The 23,799-nt window shown below is 33.9% G+C and overlaps 1 protein-coding gene across 3 annotated transcripts in view; it reads right to left on the bottom strand.

The window, feature by feature from the left end:
* Nucleotides 1-23,799, bottom strand: part of ATP8A1 (ATPase phospholipid transporting 8A1) — a 100,732-nt gene that overhangs the window by 19,458 nt on the left and 57,475 nt on the right. For all 3 annotated transcript variants that reach the window (XM_058024035.1, XM_058024036.1, XM_058024034.1), the window contains 8 exons: nt 22,202-22,385; nt 21,975-22,085; nt 15,315-15,389; nt 15,075-15,197; nt 12,533-12,611; nt 8,662-8,723; nt 6,072-6,128; nt 5,520-5,627 (listed from right to left, as the gene is read on the bottom strand). In XM_058024035.1, coding sequence (XP_057880018.1) covers nt 5,520-5,627; nt 6,072-6,128; nt 8,662-8,723; nt 12,533-12,611; nt 15,075-15,197; nt 15,315-15,389; nt 21,975-22,085; nt 22,202-22,385 — 799 coding nt within the window. The remainder of the gene's footprint in view (nt 1-5,519; nt 5,628-6,071; nt 6,129-8,661; nt 8,724-12,532; nt 12,612-15,074; nt 15,198-15,314; nt 15,390-21,974; nt 22,086-22,201; nt 22,386-23,799) is intronic.

Below are 23,799 nucleotides of genomic sequence, written 5' to 3'. Positions count from 1 at the left end.
ATCATATTAGTTTAGAAAAGTATCTATTTTTATAATTTAAAAAAATAGTCTGCTTTTTTAAGAGGACTTAAAGGAAAAGCAGACCTATTAACTGCAAGGATGGAAGCACTAATGGAAGGTTCTTGCAGCTTTACAGCCTACTGACAGATGAATGGAGGTTATTAGGTGATGTAAGTTACAGAAATTTCATTAGTTAAAGCAATTATTGCAAAAGGACTACACAGATATAAAAACATCCAAAATTTTAATCACAGCTTCATTAATTTATGCAGTCATTATACAGATATGACAAAATATGGACAGCAGGAAACTTCTGGCAATTCCCTGAAGATAAAAAATCCATTTTGTTTAGTATCACAGAATAGTTTTCTCTGTATTGAAGAGTTTAAAAGAAAAAAGAAAATACACCTGCAAAGCATTTATCAAATATGAACAGACTTGGCATTTACTTTAAAAAACTTATGCAAACTTCATCTGGCTTAAACAGAAAATACCATAAGTTGTTTAAAATATTTTGAAAGTATATTTAAATTATCTATTTGTTAATATTATATACAGAAGTATCAACCTAATTTATATCAATGTAGTAAAGACAGATCCAGGCAGTTGATTTTTTTCAAGTACACAATAAAAATTTTCTTCTATTCTGAAGTGACACCTTTATTTTGAAATTAAATGCAACTTTTTAATGCAAAGGGTCAAAATATACTGTGTTAAATGTAGCCAAAAAAAGCCTAAAAATAATTTAATGTTGTTTTATCCCCTTTCTTTCCTGTGCATCTGTATTTAAGAGAACAGTCTTTACTAGTAAAATATTAAGAAAATAACCCACAAAGTTCCTTGTTCACATGCTTCCATACTAGACAGTACTGACAGAAAGCAAATGCATGAATAAACATTCCTGCAGATGTAATGCAAATTTTAATATAATAAAAATATCCTCTGTATGCTATTATAATATTTTAATATAATAAAAATATCCTCTGTATGTTACAGAAGATGCAAAGTTGTTATAAACTCAATGACAGCTTTTGAAATGTTTTCAGTATTTCTCTCTCATAAGCTGTGCATCCCCATTTTTTCTCACAGAAATAGTGTTTTGCTTCTACCAAAATCCTCCTTTCAGAAAAGGTATTTTAATATTTTCTTATAAGTAGATAGAAGTTAAATTCCCAGTTTCTTAGGATCTGTGTCTCAGACTAGAAGAATATAGTCCCAGAATAAACTCAAAGAAAGTAATTTTTGAACGGGTGATTTTAAAGTTCAAGCAAAATAATAAGAAAGTAAACTCTAAGTTCTACTTAATTAATGATAAAACATTTATGTCTTTTTTCTACTAAAAGACTCATGAAGTTGATTTGCTACAGTACCTGAACTAGCTACACATACTATACAACATAATTAATTACTCAGGTTATCACCCCTTTTTATCACATTTCCTTCTTCAGTTTTATGGCCTATTTTTCCATTTTCTTCAGCTTCATAAAGCCTATTGCTTCTCTCAGTTTTCATCTATTTTTCCTTCTAGCCTGTGTCTGCCAAAAGACAATGGTGAACTGACAGTTTTCATCTGAACATCATCAGTCAGGGAAAATGAATGAAGTTTTCTCCACTTGGAACTTTATTTCTTTAAGAAAAAAAACCCACAACTGGAATAGAAACTGTTTTAAGGTTGGCAAGATATAACTGGTTTCAGAATATGGAAAGCTACTATAACCCAGACATCTACTATCATCTCTAACAGATAATCAGCTACAGAACTACCAGTTACTCATATCAGAAACCTGTGCCAGGGTACCTTACTTATGTGAGTAAGAAGTCAAACTGCAGTTCTTTTGGTGCACTACCTGTTTGACAACAAGTTATCACTACTTACAGGGCTTAGGACTACTGCACCATGGAGAGGCATGCAGTTCCCACACTGTGAGAAATAGTACTGTATAGGTGGATGAGTGTTTGCCCAGTGCAGATCTACCAGCCTTGAAAAACCAGAAAACAAAGGTCTCGATGCCAGAATTGTCTCAGCATGCTAGATGAACTGGACATTTTGGATCAAGGGGGGCCCTGTGTGTTCTTGTTCTGGGAAAACTCAGAGCAGAAGAGAGAGACAGAAAAATACACTTGATTATACTATTAGGAACATGTCAAGGAAAGGGGTCTAGTGACCTAGACAACAGAGAAAAAAATGCTGTAACTTTCATACTTTTTCACTTTACTGTATTTTCTTTTAGACCATGGCATTCTGCAATCTTTCCTTCTGTGAAACCAACATACAGCAACCTATATGTAAAGTCAACTTTAATTATCTTCTGTATAATTGGAACAATACAGTAAAAGCCAACTTTAATTATCTTCTGTATAATTGGAAAAATACACAAAATGATGGAAACAATTAGTGTAAAAAGTCAGAAAAACTTGCAAAAAAATTTGATATATTTGTTTCTTTGTTCATCCAGTAAGTGAGTGGATGATGCTTGGATAGTAAAAAATGAACACAAAAAAACAACTCTTATGCTTTAACTTTGGGCCACTAGCTTTAGTGCTCAAATGTAAGAGTATTAGCAGCATGAACTGACTTCTGTTACAACTCAATTTTTTCTCAAGTCAATACCTTGCAGTGTTCTCCATAGAAATAAATTTATCAGAGTTGAATATTTTATAAGAGTGGATATAAAAAAAGAGTTTCAAAATATTTAGATAAAAACCTTCCTCTGCATCCAATGAATGAATTTTCCATCACCTCCATATGCTTTTTCTCTCCCCCTCAAGAGCACTAGAATTTTATTTTCTTGGAACAGAACCAGAAATAAGCAGGAAGAATCTTACGATTTTCATGACATTAATATGAAGAAGAACCAAATCCTTACCAGAATGTTTCATTAAGTGCTTTTCTATCTCAAAGAAGACATGAAAAATATGTTTGCAGAAGACACCATCTAGATGGAACTTAATTGTTGGATGAATATTATGTTAAGAGTACAGACTGGAAAGACTATAAACCTACTATGACAGAATTGTTACCAGCTCTAAGAAGAAGAAAGAGAATACTTTTAAACATTCTAGGGACTATAGTTATGTAATCTGCAACAATATTTCCTTATAAATCTGAAGTTTATTAAAAAGGGGGAATTTTTAATGAACATGTTTGGGGAAAAAACTGCATGAAAGTCCCCTTCAGCATAATTTCTCATATCATACCAGCTAAAATGGACAAAAAGCTAAAAGCAGACATCAGCTTTTGACACACTTTAACTTTTGCCAATAGGCTGATGAAGTTTTCAAGTCTGACTCACACATTTGAAGAAATCAGGCAAGCAGTATTTGCACAGGCAAGCAGAATTGCTTATATGGATTTGTTTCTGTCACATCACATTTTTCTTGCACAGATAAATCCATGAATCTTTTAGTTTCAGTACTTTTGGAAGGCCTGATTTGCTACAGAGAAACTCAGTGAATTCTGCCCTGCCAGAGACCACTCAGTCAGTAGAGGAGCTTCCAGGAAAGCTTACGGAAATCCTGCTTCCAGTCTGAGCTGCAGGATGCATCAACAGGACTTACAGCCACACAGAGTGCAGCACAAAAAACTAGACCAGAGTTTAGAACATAGCTTTACTGGCCTATGATACTTTCAGAAGACTTTATTCTGACATCACAGACATTGAAATATATTCCTAGAAAGGAAACAAAACCAATCTCAGTCAACACCAGCCCCCTTTGAACAACTTCATGCACATACACACATCAAAACTACCATATACACATAAATGCACAAGCAAACACGCTAACAAATTAAGACTACCCATTTCAAGTACACATAAAGTTTTATCACAACAAATAAATGATTTTAGGTTCATAAGTCAGACTACTTTGGCACAATGTTGAATTCAAAGCCTAAGAGTATTATTTTTGTTGACAGCTAGATCTCTTTAATGAAGAACTGTTTCTAGGAGATCACAGGAATTACATTCCCTCAACACCAGGTGTTTGCACAGTAATTCAGGCTCTGAAAATGTACCAACTATAACATTGTTATTTCAATAGTGAAGTATCCACCCTTATGCCATACAAGCTATAACACACCATTTTGTTTCCCCTGCACTTATCACCATGAAAGTTCTGGTGTCTTAAAAGCTGTAAAGTTTTTACAAAATCTCTAAAACCACCAAATTCCAAAAACATTGCTTCTTCTATAAAATACAGTATATATGAAGAAAAATGCTGAAGTACGATAGCTTAGATTAATTTAAAATAATATACAGAATCAGTTTTAAGTACTGGAGGCAATGTGGTAATTTACAAAATCTACATATATACATATGTTAGACACAATGATACAGAGGAAAACCACCTAGAAATTGTGTAATTTCAAATTCTTTTCCTTAGGTGTCCAAGTATTTAAGGTAACACCTTATGCTTTCCATTAAAACATAATAGTTACAGAAATGCCTATAAACTATTTTTTCCTTTAACTGTTTAAATAAGAGGTTAACTGTTTAAATAAGAGTTTGGATTTATGAGTCTTAATTACTTTCAAGAGAGGGAGAGATATGCATCGACATTTCCCACATCCTACATAAATTTTTAAATTGCTGAATTATATCACAGTGGTGGTGGAGTTAAAGGGACTCACTCTTTTACTGGTGTAAGGCTTGATTTAGTTGATATGCTTTGAGAACCATTAAAATAATATCTTTCTGACTCAAGCAAGTATTCTCAGTTTCTGATTCCCACTGAGAATGCACATCAAAATTCTCAGCTCAGGAAATACTGGTCCTGCCCAGAAGCAGACATTAGTGTTTGGGAAATTAATTCTTCAGATGTTTCTGGAACTGAATGGTACTGAGAATTTGGGACTGCAGTTCCAATTAAATCAGATATGGTAGCAAATAAGCATCTTTTACAGATTCAATCCAATCTGGAATATTCAGATCAGGTTTAAACAAATGCAATTAAAAATGAATGAGAAACCACTAATTACTGTCAAAAGGTTAAGGATACATTACAATGATGCATTCCAAGCAGCACATTAATCAAAAAGGAAGTGCTCATGACAAGCAGTTAATGCAATGTTATGGCACCTCAAATTTTTGAGGCATTTTACAGAAGTATTTGGAAAATTTGTAAAATTCAAGATTAAAAACAGCCTTAACCAGGCTACTATTGGTTACTTTATTATAAAAGAATGCTCCAGAAAAATAAGCACTATAATTCTGAGAACTGCATTTGGTAAGACTTTTCTTCAGAAAATTAAAGCGTACCTAAGAACTGCAAAACAGCTTACCTGTCTATTCTTTCTCATTAGACAATATACTCACAGCCTGTTAGCTGAGCTCCATTTTCACAAGAGTAAAAATTTATTCTATTTTTAATAAACATGGTTGTCATATTGCAGGTATAAAAGACAGAATGACATATGCACCTCTAGTTAGCAGAAGGATCCAATAAAGATTAGGTCTGTATTACAGACTGAAACAATATTTTTTTCACACATTTGGATGGTAGTTAAAATATATTTTTACCTCTCCGGACATATCCGGTGCCATAGGAATGACCGGCCACAAAGAAGAGTAGATTCCAAAAAACACCACCCAAAGTACAATGCTTCCCCAGATTGCTATATGGCTGAACTGTTGAAACAAACCAAAAAAGAACAACTATCATTGATGCATTATAACATAAGATCTTTGCTATCTAGTATTTACAATGCTATTTTGATATATTGGGTTAAATTTTCATGCCTTGTATTAATTTAACTCTACTACTACAGTTAGCCAATTCTTAAAGGAAAATGATACTATCAGCAGCAATATTACTGCATTTTAAGCCAATTTAAATTCAGTTACAGTAAGTCCAGAGTAATTTGATTTTTCTAGTTTATGTATTACATCTGTTGTAATTTTCAATATTGAGCATTATTTTTTGTATGTGGATATTCTGTCCTTCCACACAGTAACCACAGTTTTCTACTGACAAACTCTTAAAGGATGCAATATAACAAGTAAGAAGAACACAATTATTCATCCATCATATTTCACAGAACATATGAGAATATGGTAAAGACATTTGCTTACCAAAGTCCAATATGAGGTCTCTAATCCAGCCTTCAAACACACAGTCAGAACCACAAACTTCAGGAGAGAAGACAGAGAGAGTATTCTTAATATGGGAATCTTAACATACAGAAATTATTAGTTTGTTAAACTTTCAGGAGAAGACAAGAAGAAGTAAATTGCTACTAGAAGATTTAAGGATATAACCCAGTAATAAGCTAATAATAGAACATTAGGAATTACTAGATTCCATTAATAATGGCCACTCCCTTGATTTGGAAAACTCCTCTTTTGCATTAGAAATCTTATCCTTGCTTCTTAGAACTGTGTAAGTCTGGCTCTTACAAAGGTGTTGGCATCTTTATTGATGGTATTTAGGTTACACAGAAAGGTCTGTGAAAATTGTAGTAGTCTTCAGTAGAGACTGAAGGCACTCTAGTTACAGACAGGATGATTACAACTTTGTACACCAAGACAGATTTAGAAGAGACAGATGCTGGACTGAAGGAAGCTTGAAATTGTTCAAGTTTACATTAATCTAAACTTAAAAAACAGCCAAAAGTTTTATTCACTTCATCAGTAAATGAGTCATCTGCACCAAACCCTGAAAAGCCCGGGTTAAATGTTGGTAATATAAGACTTATGTTCTGCATACAAATAACACGTTGAGTAAGTTTGTTATGTCATTTTCATTATTTCATTATCTAAAATATATGTGAAATCTAATTAGAAGAAAATTGAGGACGATTATGAGTATTATAATTTGCTTGGTCTATCCAGTTTGGGTTCTGGATTTGGATGCATGAAAAAAGTTATGGAAAAATAACCCAAACAAACTCCTTTGGTACACTTGTTCACTACTTGGGTCAGTCGTAAGAGAAGTAAACATCCTTTAGGATAAGATCAAACATTGCTGCTGCATGGACAAAATGTATACACAAAACAAACACTGCAGATCTCTATAAAAGGAAATACACATTGTGAGTATAGAGCCTTTACTGACCTGTGATGGGATCAGATCTGATATCCCTAACAAAATCACCAACTGCACACAGCCACTCCCTCAAGAATATGGGGTTTATTGCTCCCTCCTCTGTTCCAATAGTGCTCTAAATCCTACCCAGGGAGCAAGAACTCAAACTGGTATTCTGTATAAAGACTGAGATTCTGAGATTTTTTTAAACAAGACTCTCCAAAATGGTCATACAGATATTTTCACAGCACTCGATTCCTATTTGAAATTTATGTTTAAAAAAATAATTCCAGGACATACTATGAATCATTGCATATTTCTGAATTTTATTTGTGGATCCAAAGAAACGAAACTATATCACCTCCTGAATTCCTTTCTTATTGACTTTTGCAGAATTGATGACTACAGACGTCTGAAAACCACATTGTAAACAGTATGAGAAATGAGAATTACCTTAGTCTCAGAATTTTGATATGACTGACAACTGTTACTACTCATATACCTCAGAAAAACAAGTTTTAAAAAAATTAACTCGCCACCCTAATTTTGAAAATCTCTCCAAAAATCATGTTTGTTCCACATTTCCTTGAATTCCTGTGCAAGAGCAGGAAATCATCAATTGCAACTTCTATATTTCCCCAGACTTTTAACCTGAAGTGAAGGAAAATAGGTTTTTTTGGGAAATTCTTGAGCACTTTGCAGGTTAGTAGCAAGAAATTAACTACCTTGCAAGATGGTCAAGTTTCAGCTCTCCTAGTTGAGAAGCAGTTGCAGAATGTGACATATGAGCAGCATTGTGACCTCTGTTTTAGCATGTGTCTAGAGTATTTTCCTTTTATTTCCTTATTCCCCAAAAAAGTGATTTTGATGTGAATTCATATTACAGCCCCTTACTTTAATGGAAGAATTAATTTCTTTTTTGTACCTGCCAACAGTGAGGAACTTGAAAAATTAATTAAACTTTTAACATTGAAGAACAGAGGAGCATAAATCTAATTTTGCTTCTAAGACAGATGTTGGAAAACCCACTATTGAGTAACATTGGCATCTAGTAAGTGAAAAGCACGTATTTAGCTCTACTAATTTATTCTAGGAGATAAAAGATTAAAAGGAAAAAAACCAATTATGACTACTATCTATGAGAGCAACAGACGTTTACTGTTAGGTATGGATCAGGTGTATTTCTGGTGGTTTGAATGCCTCCGAAAAGGGAGGCACAATCTTTATTCAACATGGCTCATTACCTCTTTTAAGGCCTCATGATAAATTAAGAGAGAACAGGATTGTATCATCAGAAGCCCACAGACCACTTCTATAATCAACAACCTGAGATTTCTCCAATGCAAATGCTTAAACTAAATTAATAAGCATGCTAATTAGGGAATATGAATTCCCATTATTAAAAAAACCAGACAGTTAACAGTAAAGAACAAATTTATCTTCTGCATCTTTATGGAACTGCTTTGTTTTAAAAATTGGAATTAGAACACAAAGTGCACTCCAAACCTTCTTGAAGAGTCATTCAAGAGCCATTTCTTAAGGCACTTTTTAAGGCACTGCACTAAGTCTTCTATGAATAGAATTAATAGTAATAGTAGCAGGATATCTTTAAGATAGTTAGAGCCAATGTAGACTTACAGTGTATACAGTGTTACCCAGGAGCAGGTAATCAGAAGTTTTGCCATTGCCAAATACAGTACCTGGAAAAGGAAACAGGGATAAAAATAAACATTTAAACATCCACAACAGGACTATATATGATCTTAATTTTGATACAAAATAGATGGCAGCACTTTCTACAGGGTACTGAGATATTTCATTTTGAACTGCACTGAACACTAGAGAACTATGACTTGTATCATGTTTAGTGCTCTAAAACTTTCAGTGACTTCAGAGATTATGCAGGAAACAGGAACTTTTTGTGACATCATATACCAATAAAACCAATTTTGTATTCAGTAGAGTGCAATTAGAGTTTTATCAGATATAAAATCTTATAATCAGAAAGATGTGAAATATAATGGTTAGAGTATATACTGCTTATAACACATAAGTAGGCAGAAAGCTTAGAGTCAGACTTTCATAAATTCCGTTATTTTTGGTATGGAAACTTATCTTTGCTCTTATGCATATTTCTGAATTCAACTTAAATAAAAATACAAAATATACTCAGTTTAAATTCTTGAGATGCTTGTCATTCATAAAATTTTCAAAATTTACCCAACTCAAATATGTGGATTCATATAAGTACATACACATTTGGCACATATGGAAACACATACACATCAGTTATGCAGAGTCAGAGCTCTCAAGAGAGGCATTTTCATAAAAAAATCATATTTTTATAAAAACCACGTTTCCTAAGCTGAAGACTCTAAAGTAGTGAATTTTCCATTATTTACCAGAAGTTCATGAGTATTTTTACAGCATAGGCTTTTCTGATCCCAGTTCTGTCAAATTTATTTTTAGACATGGGATGATCAACAACTGAATTATTATGAGGAAATTCCTCATTCTCAATTAAAAGTGCTGAGGTGGCTGCATTTTCCCATGTTCAGTTTTGAAATGCTTCTAGCATTCAAGGCTGTTCAAATACTGCAACTAAACCAATAAAATTATAATGCTCTGCTGTAGAGGTTCTAACCACTGGGATATTGCTTTTCACTGCATTATACAGAGTGTTAAATGCTGTGTATGTAGTAAGTAAGGACAAAAGACAATAAAAAAATAAAAGAATAATAAAGAAGTATTTTTAAAAAAGTTGTATTGTGGAAAGAGAAAAATAAAGGTATTTCTCTGTGGGGGGAATTAAGGGATAGATTTCTAACTCCTCTGATTAGGCTGGACAGAAGAAGGTGACAAAAATGGTGATAAATGCTGATAAAAACAGGCTGTAGTTGGAAACACTTATTTTCTACTATCTCAGCTGGCACATGGTATATTAAACACTGCTAATTAAGTATGTTTTCATATTTGTGTTGAGTGTTTTTCCAGCCTTCATATCATCTTTATATATGCTTGAAATTAAATCCATTTTGGTTGTGGATGAAGAATGCTCCTCTCTAAAAAAGCTTTTCAGGACTTGTGAAGATAGTTTAACAAAGAAAAAAAATGATGTATTTACTGATATTCTGGAAGAGACAGTAGGGGACAACTTCACAAAAAAATACTAGGATAGAAGTCTTCCTTAACCTAGCTGACTCCCATTCCATGATGAGGAGCTCACAATGGCTGCATCCTTAGCTCTAGTGATAGTGGTTGCATTTCTGACACTTCCCCTATTTAACTTTCTCCCTGGGCAGACTAGCACACCAAGAAGGACTATAGGAGCTGAAGCCTGAAAAAAACCCAACAAACTGAGACTGTAGCTTATTTTAAAGATTATACAAAAGAGGGAGCACCTAGTGAACTTACTAGTACATGCAAATTTGGCTTCTCCCATTTATGTTGACAAAGTTGCATCTGAAGAAGCTTCTGTGAAGACTGATGTGTCACTTTTTGTATCCACAGGACAGTACACTGAGTGTAAATTTTGTGTACTGTACAATGGTAAGGTCCCATGGAGCCAATTCTGACAAACAATTCTTACAAATCCATACTTATTTCTGATCATGTATTTCTTGATAGACTCTACTATGACATGCAGTTTGAAATTTTGAAATCTTACAAATAAGAAATAGGTGGACAAGCAAGAATATGACTAAACAGTAGAATTTGACCAAGAGAAGGATGCCAAGAGATTTTAATCATCTTCAAGATTTGGTTTTCAACATTCTAAAAAATGCCTTCTCATATACCACTGCACTGCTTTACAATATATACCTAGCAGTAAAGAGCAAAGTGAGAATAAGGCAGAGGAATAGGCAGGCAGCTAAGCCTATTTCCTCCAGTGAGAGTGCTGGGACTCAGCACTCTGATGCACAAAGCTAAGCTATAACTTTCATACGTCAGGATCTACCTGCACTACTTCTTTGTTAAGAGAAGGTGGAAGCAGGGACTTGTTCTCAGAAGTTCCTGTCTCTGGTATTCCTTAGGAAACTACTAGTATTATTTCCCTTTCCTCACTATACATCCAGACACCAGTGATTTAGTTAATAGCATATCTCTTTTTTGCACTTGTATGTCCCTCATGTAAAACTCTGAGCACCACCAGACCCACCCTAGATACTGATTATATCACCTCACAATGTACCCAATTCCCCCAAATCCCAGTTCTGCTCCCTTACCCATCCTTTCTTTAGCAATGAAAGGGAAGGGCAGCAGGCAATTTGTTCAGACTCACAGAGGCCACTGGCCAGCAAGGCAGTTCTAGCCCAGGGTTTGTGGGCTGAGCTCTGCCAAGTGTTTGTACAGCTATCTCTGTCATTCACTAATGAACTCTGCATCACCACAGACACTCATTGAACACTTATCCATGATGTAATGCAAAAATCTCTCATGTGGATTGGCTACAGCTTTGAATGGGGATTTCAGTTTGAATTTGAGATTATGGTTTTAGAGTATGCACTGACATTTTGGGAATCTCATTCCTCCTGGGCTATCTAAACCTCTCCAATGCAAACTATTGCCACTGAACTTACATTCAATGTGATGTGAGTGGCCTTTCAGAGAAAATAAGCTGCCACATCCCTCCCTTTACCCATTAGGAGTCACAGAGTATTTTTCCCTTAAGCTTTTAGGGCATGAGCAGCTGTTACTCAGCTGACCTGAGCTGCTAGTCTAAGCACTTTCAAAAGTCCATGAGAACATTTCTGCCCCCTATGCCAGGGCAGACTGCTTGGCTACATCACCAAAACTGAAAAGGGACTAATTTTCAGAAAAGCTGCAAAGTACACAATTGTTTTTTTCCTCCTCACAAACTGGAAACAAAACCTCACCTTTATGAGAACTCTTTCAGCCCCGAACATTCCCACAAAATGGAAACAGTGCTTTCAAGTCTCCTTTAATTAGCACCACTTTCCTCTCAACCACCCCACTTCCTTCTGCAGCTCAAGCATATACAACAGTTGAACTAGAAGATGGACAGGAGTGAGCAGTCCAAGATGTCACTGTTCCTCTGCCACAATCCCACTCTTAGAAATATAAACTAGCAGATTAGTATGGCCTTGAACTAACAGGACAGAATGTACACACAGTAAAACTAAATGTTGACAAAAAGTAAGAGACAATACAAGGGATCATAGCATTTTAGAATCGTGTAGGTATTTATCGTGGTGGTGTATTTCATAAAAAATTACCATAATTAAATAGCAATCTCTTTTTCTCCATCTTGTTTCAGTTTACATCAACACTATTGAAATAGCTAAATGTACATGTACATATTATTATTCCTGCTTTTACACAGATCTTAAATAAAACATTTTATGTTTATGGCATCTGGTTTAGCTCTAGAAATGGTATCTTGAAATTTAACCACACTGAACTGTTATTATTTATAAAGCTTCCCTTAGAAATAAGATGATATGTAGAACTTTTCAACATTTATATTTTTATTTTTCATAATACTTACCATGCTGAAGGGCTTTTAGTGGAAACCAAAACAGAATGAATGAATGGAAGAGGCCATTTAAACAATGAACCCAGAAAACCTAAGAGAAAACAGAAAATCCATGAGAACCATTTGCAATAAACTAGCTCTGTGAACCCTGACCTTTCTTTTTATCCATGTGTTAGATTCACAAAATGTGTTTTTGTTAGGCCACCACTGTGAAGTAATATAACTGACAGGCACTTTCTGCCTCTTAGCTCTTCATGGGTCATTTGTTTATTTTTATGCTTTGAAAAAATGTGTGTATTATCTCCTCCTTTTAATTTCAATTCAGAAGGGAAATTAAAACATAAAAATATGGGAATATCATCAGAAAAATGAGACTAAACTAGACAGCTGGAACAATTCCTACATTCCAAGTGGGGAATTAAAAAGGACTCTAGCTTTTATAATTTGCATTTAGCATAAGAATAAATTTAGATAATAGAAAAATTAAAACCTGAGTTACACATATTCCCACGCACAAAGGAATTAAAAAAGGACAAATATCAGTTTCTTCTTTAATTTCTCCTTACATAGTCCATTCTTGAGGAGCACAATTTGATCATATTAAAATTCCTTTAGTGTATTTGCCGAACAATTGAAGCTTTACTTTCAAACTTATTTCCATTTGTAAAAGATGCCTTCTGCAAAGGATTGTATTAAGTTTAAGAAAAAACACTCTATTAACATTTTTCATAATATATTGCATAATGACATAAAAAGACTTAATAAAAAATACGTAGCCCATTTCCTTCAGTATGGCAATATTGTTTTTTTCACTAACAATGCTTTTGACTGTTATGCCTTTTATTGTAACTGAATGATGTGTATCTTGAGTGTTAAGGTGTTCAAACAATTGAAATTAAGTTGCCTGTCTCACATTTTCCACAATGTCTCAACATCTTTTGTTAGATTATTCAGCTACACTGGGTTGCATGGTCCAATTTACACTCAAATACTTTGCACATTTAAACTTGTGCTACTCATTAACCTTTGTCTCTCCTTCTTGCTATGTCATTACCAGAAGTTTTTATTTGACAGAAAGCACAGGTGGGTGCAAGAAAAATTAGTTCTACTTTTCCATTTTCCTGACCAAGTCTTTTTGTCCCATGCTAATCCTTTAACCTCTGTCATGACCTCATAACCTTTGATCCCTTTTACCATAACAAATATCTGCATCAATATTCAAGGCAGTAATGTTTCCAAATCTTTAACATCAACTATTCAACTTATATAGGTGGGAATTTTGTAGCTGGTGAGTTTGTAGACATTTACTCATAGCAAATGTTGGATGGGAACAGTCACAGAATTTCCAATTAAGTCAACAATACATCTGTGCAATAAAAAAAAAACCAACTAAAGCTTATTTTAAAACAGAAACACAACTATTATAACTCATACTTACACTGTTTATTAAAACTATCACAACACAAAAAAGTGTCTGTATTTATGGGACCATGAAAAGCCTCATATTTGGAAAGCATTCACAGGGACACAAGAGACTCTGTTACAGTGTCCTTAAAAACTTTCAGGGTGGATTTTGAAAGGATGAAATGAGGAAGAAGGAGAAAAATCTCATCTGTTTCAGTGAACAAAGATAGTTTAGACAAATAATTATGTATATATTGGGGTAACTTGAGTTACATTGCACAAGTGGTGCAGATACAAGAATTAAGTATGCTGTATCAGCTCTGCATATTTACTACAGACCATCACATGTAAGCATTGTTAATTCCAGGATATATTGAAAATATCCCCAAGTTCAACATAAAATGACATTACTTGAAATGTCACAATTATATTTACGAGAAATAAAATCAGAAGAATCTTTTACAAAAGTCAAATACTCATGAAATCACAGATTCAGGCACAAGTTAGTTTTTTTCAAAAGATATTTTATGGGCAATGCTGTAGAAATTTTCTTTATTTTATGTATTAAAGAGTCCTACATTCTTTTACCATTACTTATGCTAGTCTCTCTAAGATGAACATCACCCAATTCCCACCAAAAGTAGCTTCAGATTCCTTTTGATCCACCCTGACGCATTCTTGACTCCCAAGTATTTTTTCCCAAAACTCAAAATTAAACCATAAACCCACAACTCCAAATTGACAAAGAATAGTACCATGTCCCTCCCTCTACAAATCTAGTGACAGTTCTCATTGTCCACTGCAACACTTCTCCACAGGCTTCAGTAATCCATTTCCATATAACAGTACCAATACATACAGCCCAGCAACAGTGAGGTCTAATCACTTCTGCCTACAGAAGACAGCTTTATTACCAGCAGGGAAAAAAAAAAGGGTTGAAAAATGAAATCCTGGTTGTCCATTTCCGTACTTGGTAAAAATGAATATATATATATATGATTTGTACCATTCACTGACAAGTGTACACCTGGAAATAATAGCAATAAAAATCCCCTCCATTTTTAATTATGAGCAGCATAGAATAAAAAGGGTAACTATACCGAATTCCTATGAATTTTTACTTTATGTTTTGATTTTTACAAAGATCTACCTTAGTATTAAAGTCCAGTGCATTTTGGGAAGTCTTGTATAACTCAGGGTATTTCAGCATGTTTTCTTTTCGGCAGGATCTCTCAAATATTCCAAGAGTTAGAGGAGGCATTGCTGTAAACATCTAGGTGGTTTAAAAAGAAAAAATTGCAACATTTTAGAGGTGAGGATTTGCTTAAAGATTGCTTACTCAAGAACCATTCATGGTTAAATGTACTTAAAGGCACACAAATTATCTTACCACATTGTAAAGACCTATACACCATCTTTCAAAAAGAATTTGTCCAGAAAAGCCATTGACAAATGCAAACCAGACCTGCAAAAGATTAGAACCGTGTATTACCCAAATGTCTTGCAAGGTACAATAAACAGATTTTTCCTCAGCCTCTCAAAAAGGGATACCCCTACAACACATTTACAACACAATTGAAAATGTTGTGATTTAAATCCATATAAAAATTAATGATAAACCCAACTTTCAATCAAGAACAGACCACAGGCAATCTAGTCAGATACATGAGCAATTCCATGTAAATAGGAAAACATTCAAAGGAGGTAGCTATTTTCAGAAGAAATGTCAGGTTCTTTAAGGTTTTAAGAGCGATTTAAGCTCACTTAATTCTTAATTAAATAAAAATTCTGACAAATATGGGCTGCTGGAGGGGGAACCTACAGATCAGTAGTCATTGTCTTCCCATTGCTACCAACTTGACTAACAGAATTCATTGATTAACCTGCTGTTTAAAACTACCAATAATCCTTACTCATAAAAGGATTAGGCTCTACCAGAGCATTAAAATAGAGCTACTTAGTTAAGAAGCACTAACTCAGCTACATAGGTACTGTAGAGAGGGAAGCGGACATCTCTTTAATTGCATAATTTTTATCATTTTTTGCTAAAAGCAAATTTAATTTGAAACATGTGATAGCATATTTTTCAGCACAGCATTCTGCATATCTACTTTCTCCTATTATTCTCATCCTTGAATTAGTTCAATGACAAAGTGGAGAAGCAAATTATCTGATGAATCTTTATGACCAAGTTACACTGAAACTATATGGTCTAGGAAAAACATAAGCTCTTAAGTAAGACAAGTCAAAATAATTTGAACAATCTACTCCATTTAACACTCAAGTTTTTCAAGTGAATTTTTAGATGCTGCTTTCTTACAGTTTACATTTCATTAAACTTTATAAAGGAAGCATGAATTACTACAATCAATATGGATGTTTATTAGTATGAACCCAAGCTGGCCTCCAGCTGACTGGACTCTATGACCAAACCCAGATTTTTTTTTAATCATATGGTGCAATGTCTGAACATGTCTGTGACTACTTTGAGATGGAAAACCTCCTGAATTTGTCAACTACTAACACTAAAAATGGGAGGTAAAATCCAGCCAAAATTGTTATGTTTTTCAACAGATAAGAGTAAATTTTTTTTGGTGGCCACTTATTAAAACAAGATGGCATAAAAAGTCATGACTGTTCAAGGCTGCAAAACAGAAAGAGGAAGAATGCTCTGAATTTTCCAAAATCTTGAAATGCAAAATTTGTTTACTTTGGTAGTTTTAAGTGCAACAAGCTCAATTTTCTAACCTTGCAGACTACAAACTGAAAAGACAATGGAATTACTTTATTTTAACTGAATCAGATTTTTAGCAGCTCTTTTTTATTTTGATTTTTGAATTTCAAAATATGAATTATGATTTAATTGTGATGAATTTGTTGGCAGCAGTTTCTCAGTAGCTGACTGTAAAGGTTCAAGATGAGTACCTAATCAATTGTGCATTACAGAATTATTAATTATGCAGTCAACATCAGTAAGATTGATGCTTTTTTTTCCCCTGGTTTGTATCAAATACTGGAGTAAATTTTAGAAATATTGATTTGAAAGGGTTAGGGTGGTGGAAGATACAGGATTCAGTAGCTGGTCATAAATATGTGTACATCTCATTGCTGGTAATTGCAAATAGAGTAAAGAAAAGTATCCCTCTCTAGGAAGAAAATAGAAGACCACAAATACACATAGGCTTTACCCTTCATAACCAAGGAGCATACTGAAAAGACATTAAATTTCCACTATGATTTAACTAGCAGGCAAAGTGTTATAAAACACTAATTTAAAATGGAAGGCCTAAATATATACACTGAATCTATTCCACATGTTGACTGCTCTTACAGGTAAATGATGTTAAGCAACACTTGGAAATGTTTTGGAGTGACTTTTAAAAAGCAAGGCAAGTATTCAGAATAAAATTTTAATTTGCAATGGAATGTTGCTTTCAGCTTATTTTGTACAGAATTTAAGTTAGAATTTTCAAGGTGTTTAAACTGAAAGTGGTTTTAGTATAAAATTGTAAAGAAATCCTTTAAGGCATAGTATTGACTTCCTGAAATATTAGCATTTACTTTTTCTAAAGAAAGCATGCAAGTTTTAGGCATTTTAGTTCATTTTAGTGCAATAAAGGACTGGCCTTGGTCAGAGGCCTAGATGCAAACTAAAGAGAGATGAAATCTGGTAGCATCTCTAAGTCCTGAAGTTCTTATGGAATATATCAATAAAAGTCCATGAAGAAGAAATCTTTCAATGTGGCTAAAAGCAGTGGTCTCAAGCAGAAACACTACTGTTTAGTGGAATACCACATATTTAACTTCAAGAGACAAAACATCTCTAGTATCTACGCAGAAACATTAGTTTTATATTAGTTACAAGATTAAGAACAACTGGCTTATGCCATAATGGCTCAAAATGAAAAGAGCTAAAAGGTGGAAAAAGAAAAGACAAAGGACAAATACAGCCCTTACCTCAAACGATAAGAGAAGAAGAAAATAACCTACCTATTTGCCTTAACTTCTGAATCTTGGGCCCTAGAAAATTACACGCTTAACCCTATATGAAAAAAGTAATACGGAGCTTACTACATTATTAATAGTGACAAGAAACATTTGCTCTGCACTGGGCAATTTATTCGGAGACAAGTGTGTTCCATCCTAGTTATGATGGACCATGAAGGAAGCTGTACCTGCAAAATAAATTCTTAGGATGCTGGACATGACACTAAGGAGCAGACTCAAACACTTCTCTCTTAGGGTATAGGTCCTACTCTAACAAATCAAATTATGAATCCAGCTCCCTTTTACAGAAGAACAGGTGATTGGTGCTTTTAAAAATAGTATTTTAGTCTATATATATGAACAGGCAGTGAAAATTAGACTATTCTGTAGTTCAACACCTACAAAATTTTCTACTGAAAAGGAAAGAATTAGGTCCCCAGCCTGTCTAAAATGAGATGGACCTCAACAAAAATCCTTGTATTTCTAATTTTTCCAGCCAAGTAATGCAAAAATGTGGGCATGAGCACAATCACCTTCTGCTGTGTGTGTTTCGAACTGAACTCGGTGCAGTTTGCACCCCTCAAGTAAGCCATGGCACAGTGAACCACAGCAGCTGAACTGTGCAGCTCAGACCCAGTGTGAGTATGCCCAGAAGCCTGTTCATGTTTGGGGTTATGCATTACATGGGTTTTGCATTATATGATCATGGCTATTCATCTGATATGTCAGGCAAAGGAAATAGGAACACAATGGTCAATTCCAGTTATGGACATGAACTGCTTGGGGGAAGGGGGAAAATAACCTCCCGATCATCCAAAGTTTATGGAATAAAAAAAGTCATTATAGCTTGAATTACTTCATAAAATTAATTATTTTCATGGTATCACTTAAATTGTTATAAATGTTTAAACATCTGTAACTGAAACTTAAATCTCAACTCCACACAACTGTTTCTTCTGCTTGTCTTGGTCCTTTATCACTGTTACGCTGATTCTTACTCTTATTCTTACTCTTTCATTTGATGTTTCATGTTGGGTAAAAATCAAATATTCTTATTTTTTAAAACTGTAAATCCCTTTTATTTAATATGAACCAGTTATTTTACATTATTGCTAGTTGTTACTAGATAGCAAAATGAGAAGTAGGAATAGGAAAATTCTTTTCCTCTGATGTCAAAGGGTGATTTTTATAGCTTCATAAAATTAGTAGTTTAATGACAGAGTGCATACAGTAATGGTAATTATAAAAATAAAACCAATCCACAAAGGAGTTCTCAGTCATGAGATCAATCTCAACATCAACCACCTTTTTAAAATAAAGTCAGCTCCTCCAGAATAAATATGAGACTTTGCATAGGCTTATCCTACATGAGTGTGATGATCTGTACAGGCTCAATAGAGCACATTAATGGTCTATTAGAGATTAAAAGTTTTCACATGCAATTTAGACTGATACATCAGAATATAGCCTCTCAAGTCATTGTGACTAGTCCTATACAAAAGATGAGGCCCATATTTAAATAGCTATTGCATCAAGACATAGAGTAGAAAAACATTATTACAGACCTCTTCTAGTTTCTTATGAATAGGAGTTTAAATGTCAATAAGCACTGATCACTGTGCTTCAGTATTACTATAGACCTTTACCATTTTTTGAATTAAGAAACCAATTGACATCAATTTCATTGATGTCATGCCCAGGAGATGCCCAGGATAAAGGCTATATTTTAGATTAAATGGAATATTTTCCATTATTTTCTTGATTAGGACTGAGCAGACATTTAAAACCAGGATACAGATCTATTAAGTAAGGGTAGGTATTTTTATTATTGTCAGAATAAAAGAAAACTTGTTTAAAGTAACTTCCAGACATGCCTTTCACAGTACTATTTCCTAAACTCCAAGGCAGAGGAGGCGTGGCCACAAAAGCCTCACTGAAGTTTTCCTGATGTAGCATTTCTGCATATTAAGCAGCAGCTTACAAATACTCATTGAGCTCCCTGCTCCCACGCCTGATCTGTACAAAAAAACTGAAAAGAGAGACTCAAGACTGGCAGTTGTCCTTTCTGGAGACATTCAATGATGAATTTCTGCCCATTCACTCACAGTATTGACATGAGCTATTAACATCTCTGAAAAGTTTTCTGAGCTGACAAATGTGGGCTATACAGGAATTCAAGTAGAATTTATTTTGTCTTCCAGAGAAGGTGTATATGGCAAAATGATTGCATGTATTATATATAAAGGGTCATAACAACCCATATCAAAATTATCTCTTTGCCCTTCAATTTGCTCAGGAAGATGAGACTATCTGTTCATAAAATCAAAGTTTTGATCTTTAGACTATGAGCTCTGTATCCTGCATTTAACGTTCTTTCTCAAAAAATACAAATAGTGGGATACTTATATCTGATTTGTTAAAAATTCACAATATGTTTGCAGGTGACAATGACAGAAATTTAAGACAAATAAATTTATATGTTCTAAAGTCAACCTTTATATGCTTTCTATAAGCAAAGTATACATTATTACTGTTTTTTTTCAAATACTTCTAGAGCTACTGCTAATCAGTACTTCTGGAAGTCTGATCATGTAAGTAGATACACAGCCTTTGAAATACAGGCTCCTAAGTCTGCCACTTCTAGACAATAAAGGATCTTTAGTGGACTTGCTTTTTCTATAGCTTCCTACTTTATATTTTTCTTAAGAGGCTACAAACTTGCGGCTACTTACACAGAAATCTATTTGCAGTTATAACACAATAAGGAGAGAAAAAAGAGGAAATTTAGAAAATGTAAAAATATGGCAAGAAAAGTACACTCCTTTGGCTACAACATTGTACATAAAAAATGTAAAGTATTTTCTAATATTACAACAATTAAGGTCACATAAGTAAGTATCCAAATCGAAATATTAATCTAATGTTTACATCAGGTTTAACAGAAATAAAGCGTTTTTTCTTCCAGTAAAGCTGAACACTTACTTTGCAAGTTTAAGATACTCATTTGAAAACATATTTAAAGAAACAACGAAAATTTAAAGAATATCTGTTAACCCCATTAACATACAAAATACATAAGACTTTCAATAAAATTTATTTTATGGCCAAGATTTTCAAAAATTAAAAATTTTTTCCACATTTTTAACCCAAAGTTTCACTGTGAATATAGAGTTTGAATCAATTATAAATGCTATATATATATATATTCATATATGTGTGTGTGTGTGTGTGTGTGTGTGTGTGTGTGTGTGTGTGTGTGTGTATTTTTGATGATAAAAGATGCAGCAGCTGTCAGAAGAAAAGGATGGGAAGAACGAGAGGAGCTTTAAAAAATTATTTAAAAATATGTTTAAAACATTTTATGGTTGCTGTGTGGTGATGAAGGGAGTGAAAACTACAATTTTACATTCTCTTCTAACCATACCTACCAATAAATGTAGATTAATTACAACACAATCCTCTCATACCACTGTATTTTTTTGCAAGATTTCACTCCTTAAAATCCCAGGTGGAAAAACGAGGTTGGCTACTTTCAGGAAAGTATCCCTGCTCTTGAACAGGAGCCTGAGGATGCAGATCACCCCATTCAGCAAGTGAAAGGTGCCCAAGAGGGGAACTGAGCCTGTCTGTAGCAGCCCTGGGCACTGCTCTGAGCAGCAACAGCCCAGCAGTGCAACAGAGACCTCTGAAAGGGCGGCAGACTCTGAACCCACAGGCCCTGACACCAGCACAAGGAGATGAAGCACACACATCTCTGGGTAAACTTAAGGCAAACTTGTAACTGGACTCCTTAATTACTGCAATGATGTTACATGTACAGCATTTCAATAAGCTAGCAGTATTAGAAACACATTTAGTACTAATATTTACCATGCATTTTTAAACAACTGCGGTTTTTTAAAGTAAAAAAAAAATCAGATTAATCAGATTATTAAAAATTTCAAGATTCAGTACTAGTAGGTATTTAGTTACAGTTAAAATATTAAAAAAAAATATCATAGCCAAAAGCTCAAAATTAAGGTTTTACTTTCAAGATGTAACATTTAATGTGCTGTAAAATTACCTCGATAATATAAAGGACTATATTCTTGTAGAAACAATATAAGATGCATTTAGCTACTCTGTTATAATTCCAGGCTCCATGAACCAACAGCAAGTTCTTCAAATACTTGAACTGCAAAAAAAAAAAAAAAAGAAAAATGAACAAACGTACAATTAAAACATACATACACTAATATTAATAAAATTTTAAAATATTTTATTGTAGTATTTTGCAGTGGAATGACTTACCTGAGCAATTGAGTAGTCTGAAGAATTAGCAGCCTGTAGACCTTCATTCCCACTGATACCAACACCAACATGTGCTGTTTGTATCATACTAACATCATTTGCTCCATCACCAATTGCTAGAGTTACTACCTTAACTTGTTTTTTAACCATTTCTACAACTTCAGATTTTTGAAGTGGTGATACCCTAAGGGATAAAAAAACCAAACAGGTTTATTAATACAAGACTTTCAAATGAATGTAATTTCAAAATGCACTTTATATTCTGTGGAAAGCTAATAAACCCAGGCCAATTAACATTCTAGTCAGCGATGTCGTCTTGTTATTGCCCTTCAAGGGTATATGTTAAAAGCACATTCACAGCAAAATTAATAAAAACCAGCATTTATGAACTTTGGACTACTTAAAAGCTAAAAGAGGATTCTATGTTGAGGAAGTCACCTTACCAAGTGAGTTAGAGAGAACTGTTTGAAAGTGCATTTTAAAAAATAAAGGAATGAAAAATAATGCAGCCTTCAAATTGAAGGTGGCTATGTAATCCCATTATTCAGTGGCCAGCACAACACATACACAACTACTAGACTTCTAAAAAAGCTGTGTTAGATGAGTCCACAGCCTTGTGGAAAACTTGGCTTGAAAGGTTCTGGGCAGCAGCCCTTCTGAAACATTCTGTGGTCCACCTATATGAAAAAAAAAATCTTTCTATGATCTTTTGGTATGTGTTTTATTTGAACTCTGCTTTTGAGAACTGTACCAAGACTTGCTACAGCCAGCTTCTACTGAAGATTCCTGTCCCAAGTACTTCTTTTTCATCTTTCTAACTTCTCAGGAACAGTGCCTTAATTCCTTTTTAGACAATGTTATAAGGGCAGCTGGAAGATGGCACTATCACTGCCTCAAGTTCATGGTGAAACCAGTAAAAAATATTTTTCATTCATTTTGCTCACTCTTAGCTGTACATTTTTACTCCAGAATAACCCATTTAACATTCTTCTTGCATATATTACTCTGAAGCCAATATAGAGTTGGAATTCAGCTTGCTGAAGTCTTTAAGCCAAACATCTGCTTAGAATTAATAACATATACAGATTTTTTTTTTAAGAGAAATGTCTACTGAATATTTGTCAGCATCATCTGTGCTACAGCTAGTCTTAGGAAGAATCCATTGGTAATAAATGCTTCTGCACAAGTCAATGCAGCCTGCAAACTTAAAAGAAAATGGTATAATTTGTACTTTTAGAACAAATGAGAATTTCTGATGTTTACTGTCATTATATGGATGAAGAAGGAGCTTACATTCTTGTTAAGTCTGGATTATATTTTTTACCTTAATTGAAAACTACCACTTAAAACTTTTTATTTTTAAGCTCATAAACAAGGAAATGAAGTTTTTTGGTACTAAAGACAAAGCATTTAACAGAAACAAATATTTTGGCAGAATTTTGACTTTTGGGAAACATGGGATATTAAATAGGTTCTCATTAAAACAGTGAGTGTTACAAGCAAGTATTTTAGTTTAAACCTGTAGCCGATTTTTAAGCAACTACAAAATATGTCAGACATATATCTAGATATGCATTGAAACCAACTGACCTAGGTAA

This window comes from Melospiza georgiana, chromosome 5, assembly GCF_028018845.1.
Source record: "Melospiza georgiana isolate bMelGeo1 chromosome 5, bMelGeo1.pri, whole genome shotgun sequence".
NCBI lineage: Eukaryota > Metazoa > Chordata > Aves > Passeriformes > Passerellidae > Melospiza > Melospiza georgiana.
This window is presented reverse-complemented; position numbering and strand designations above follow the sequence as displayed.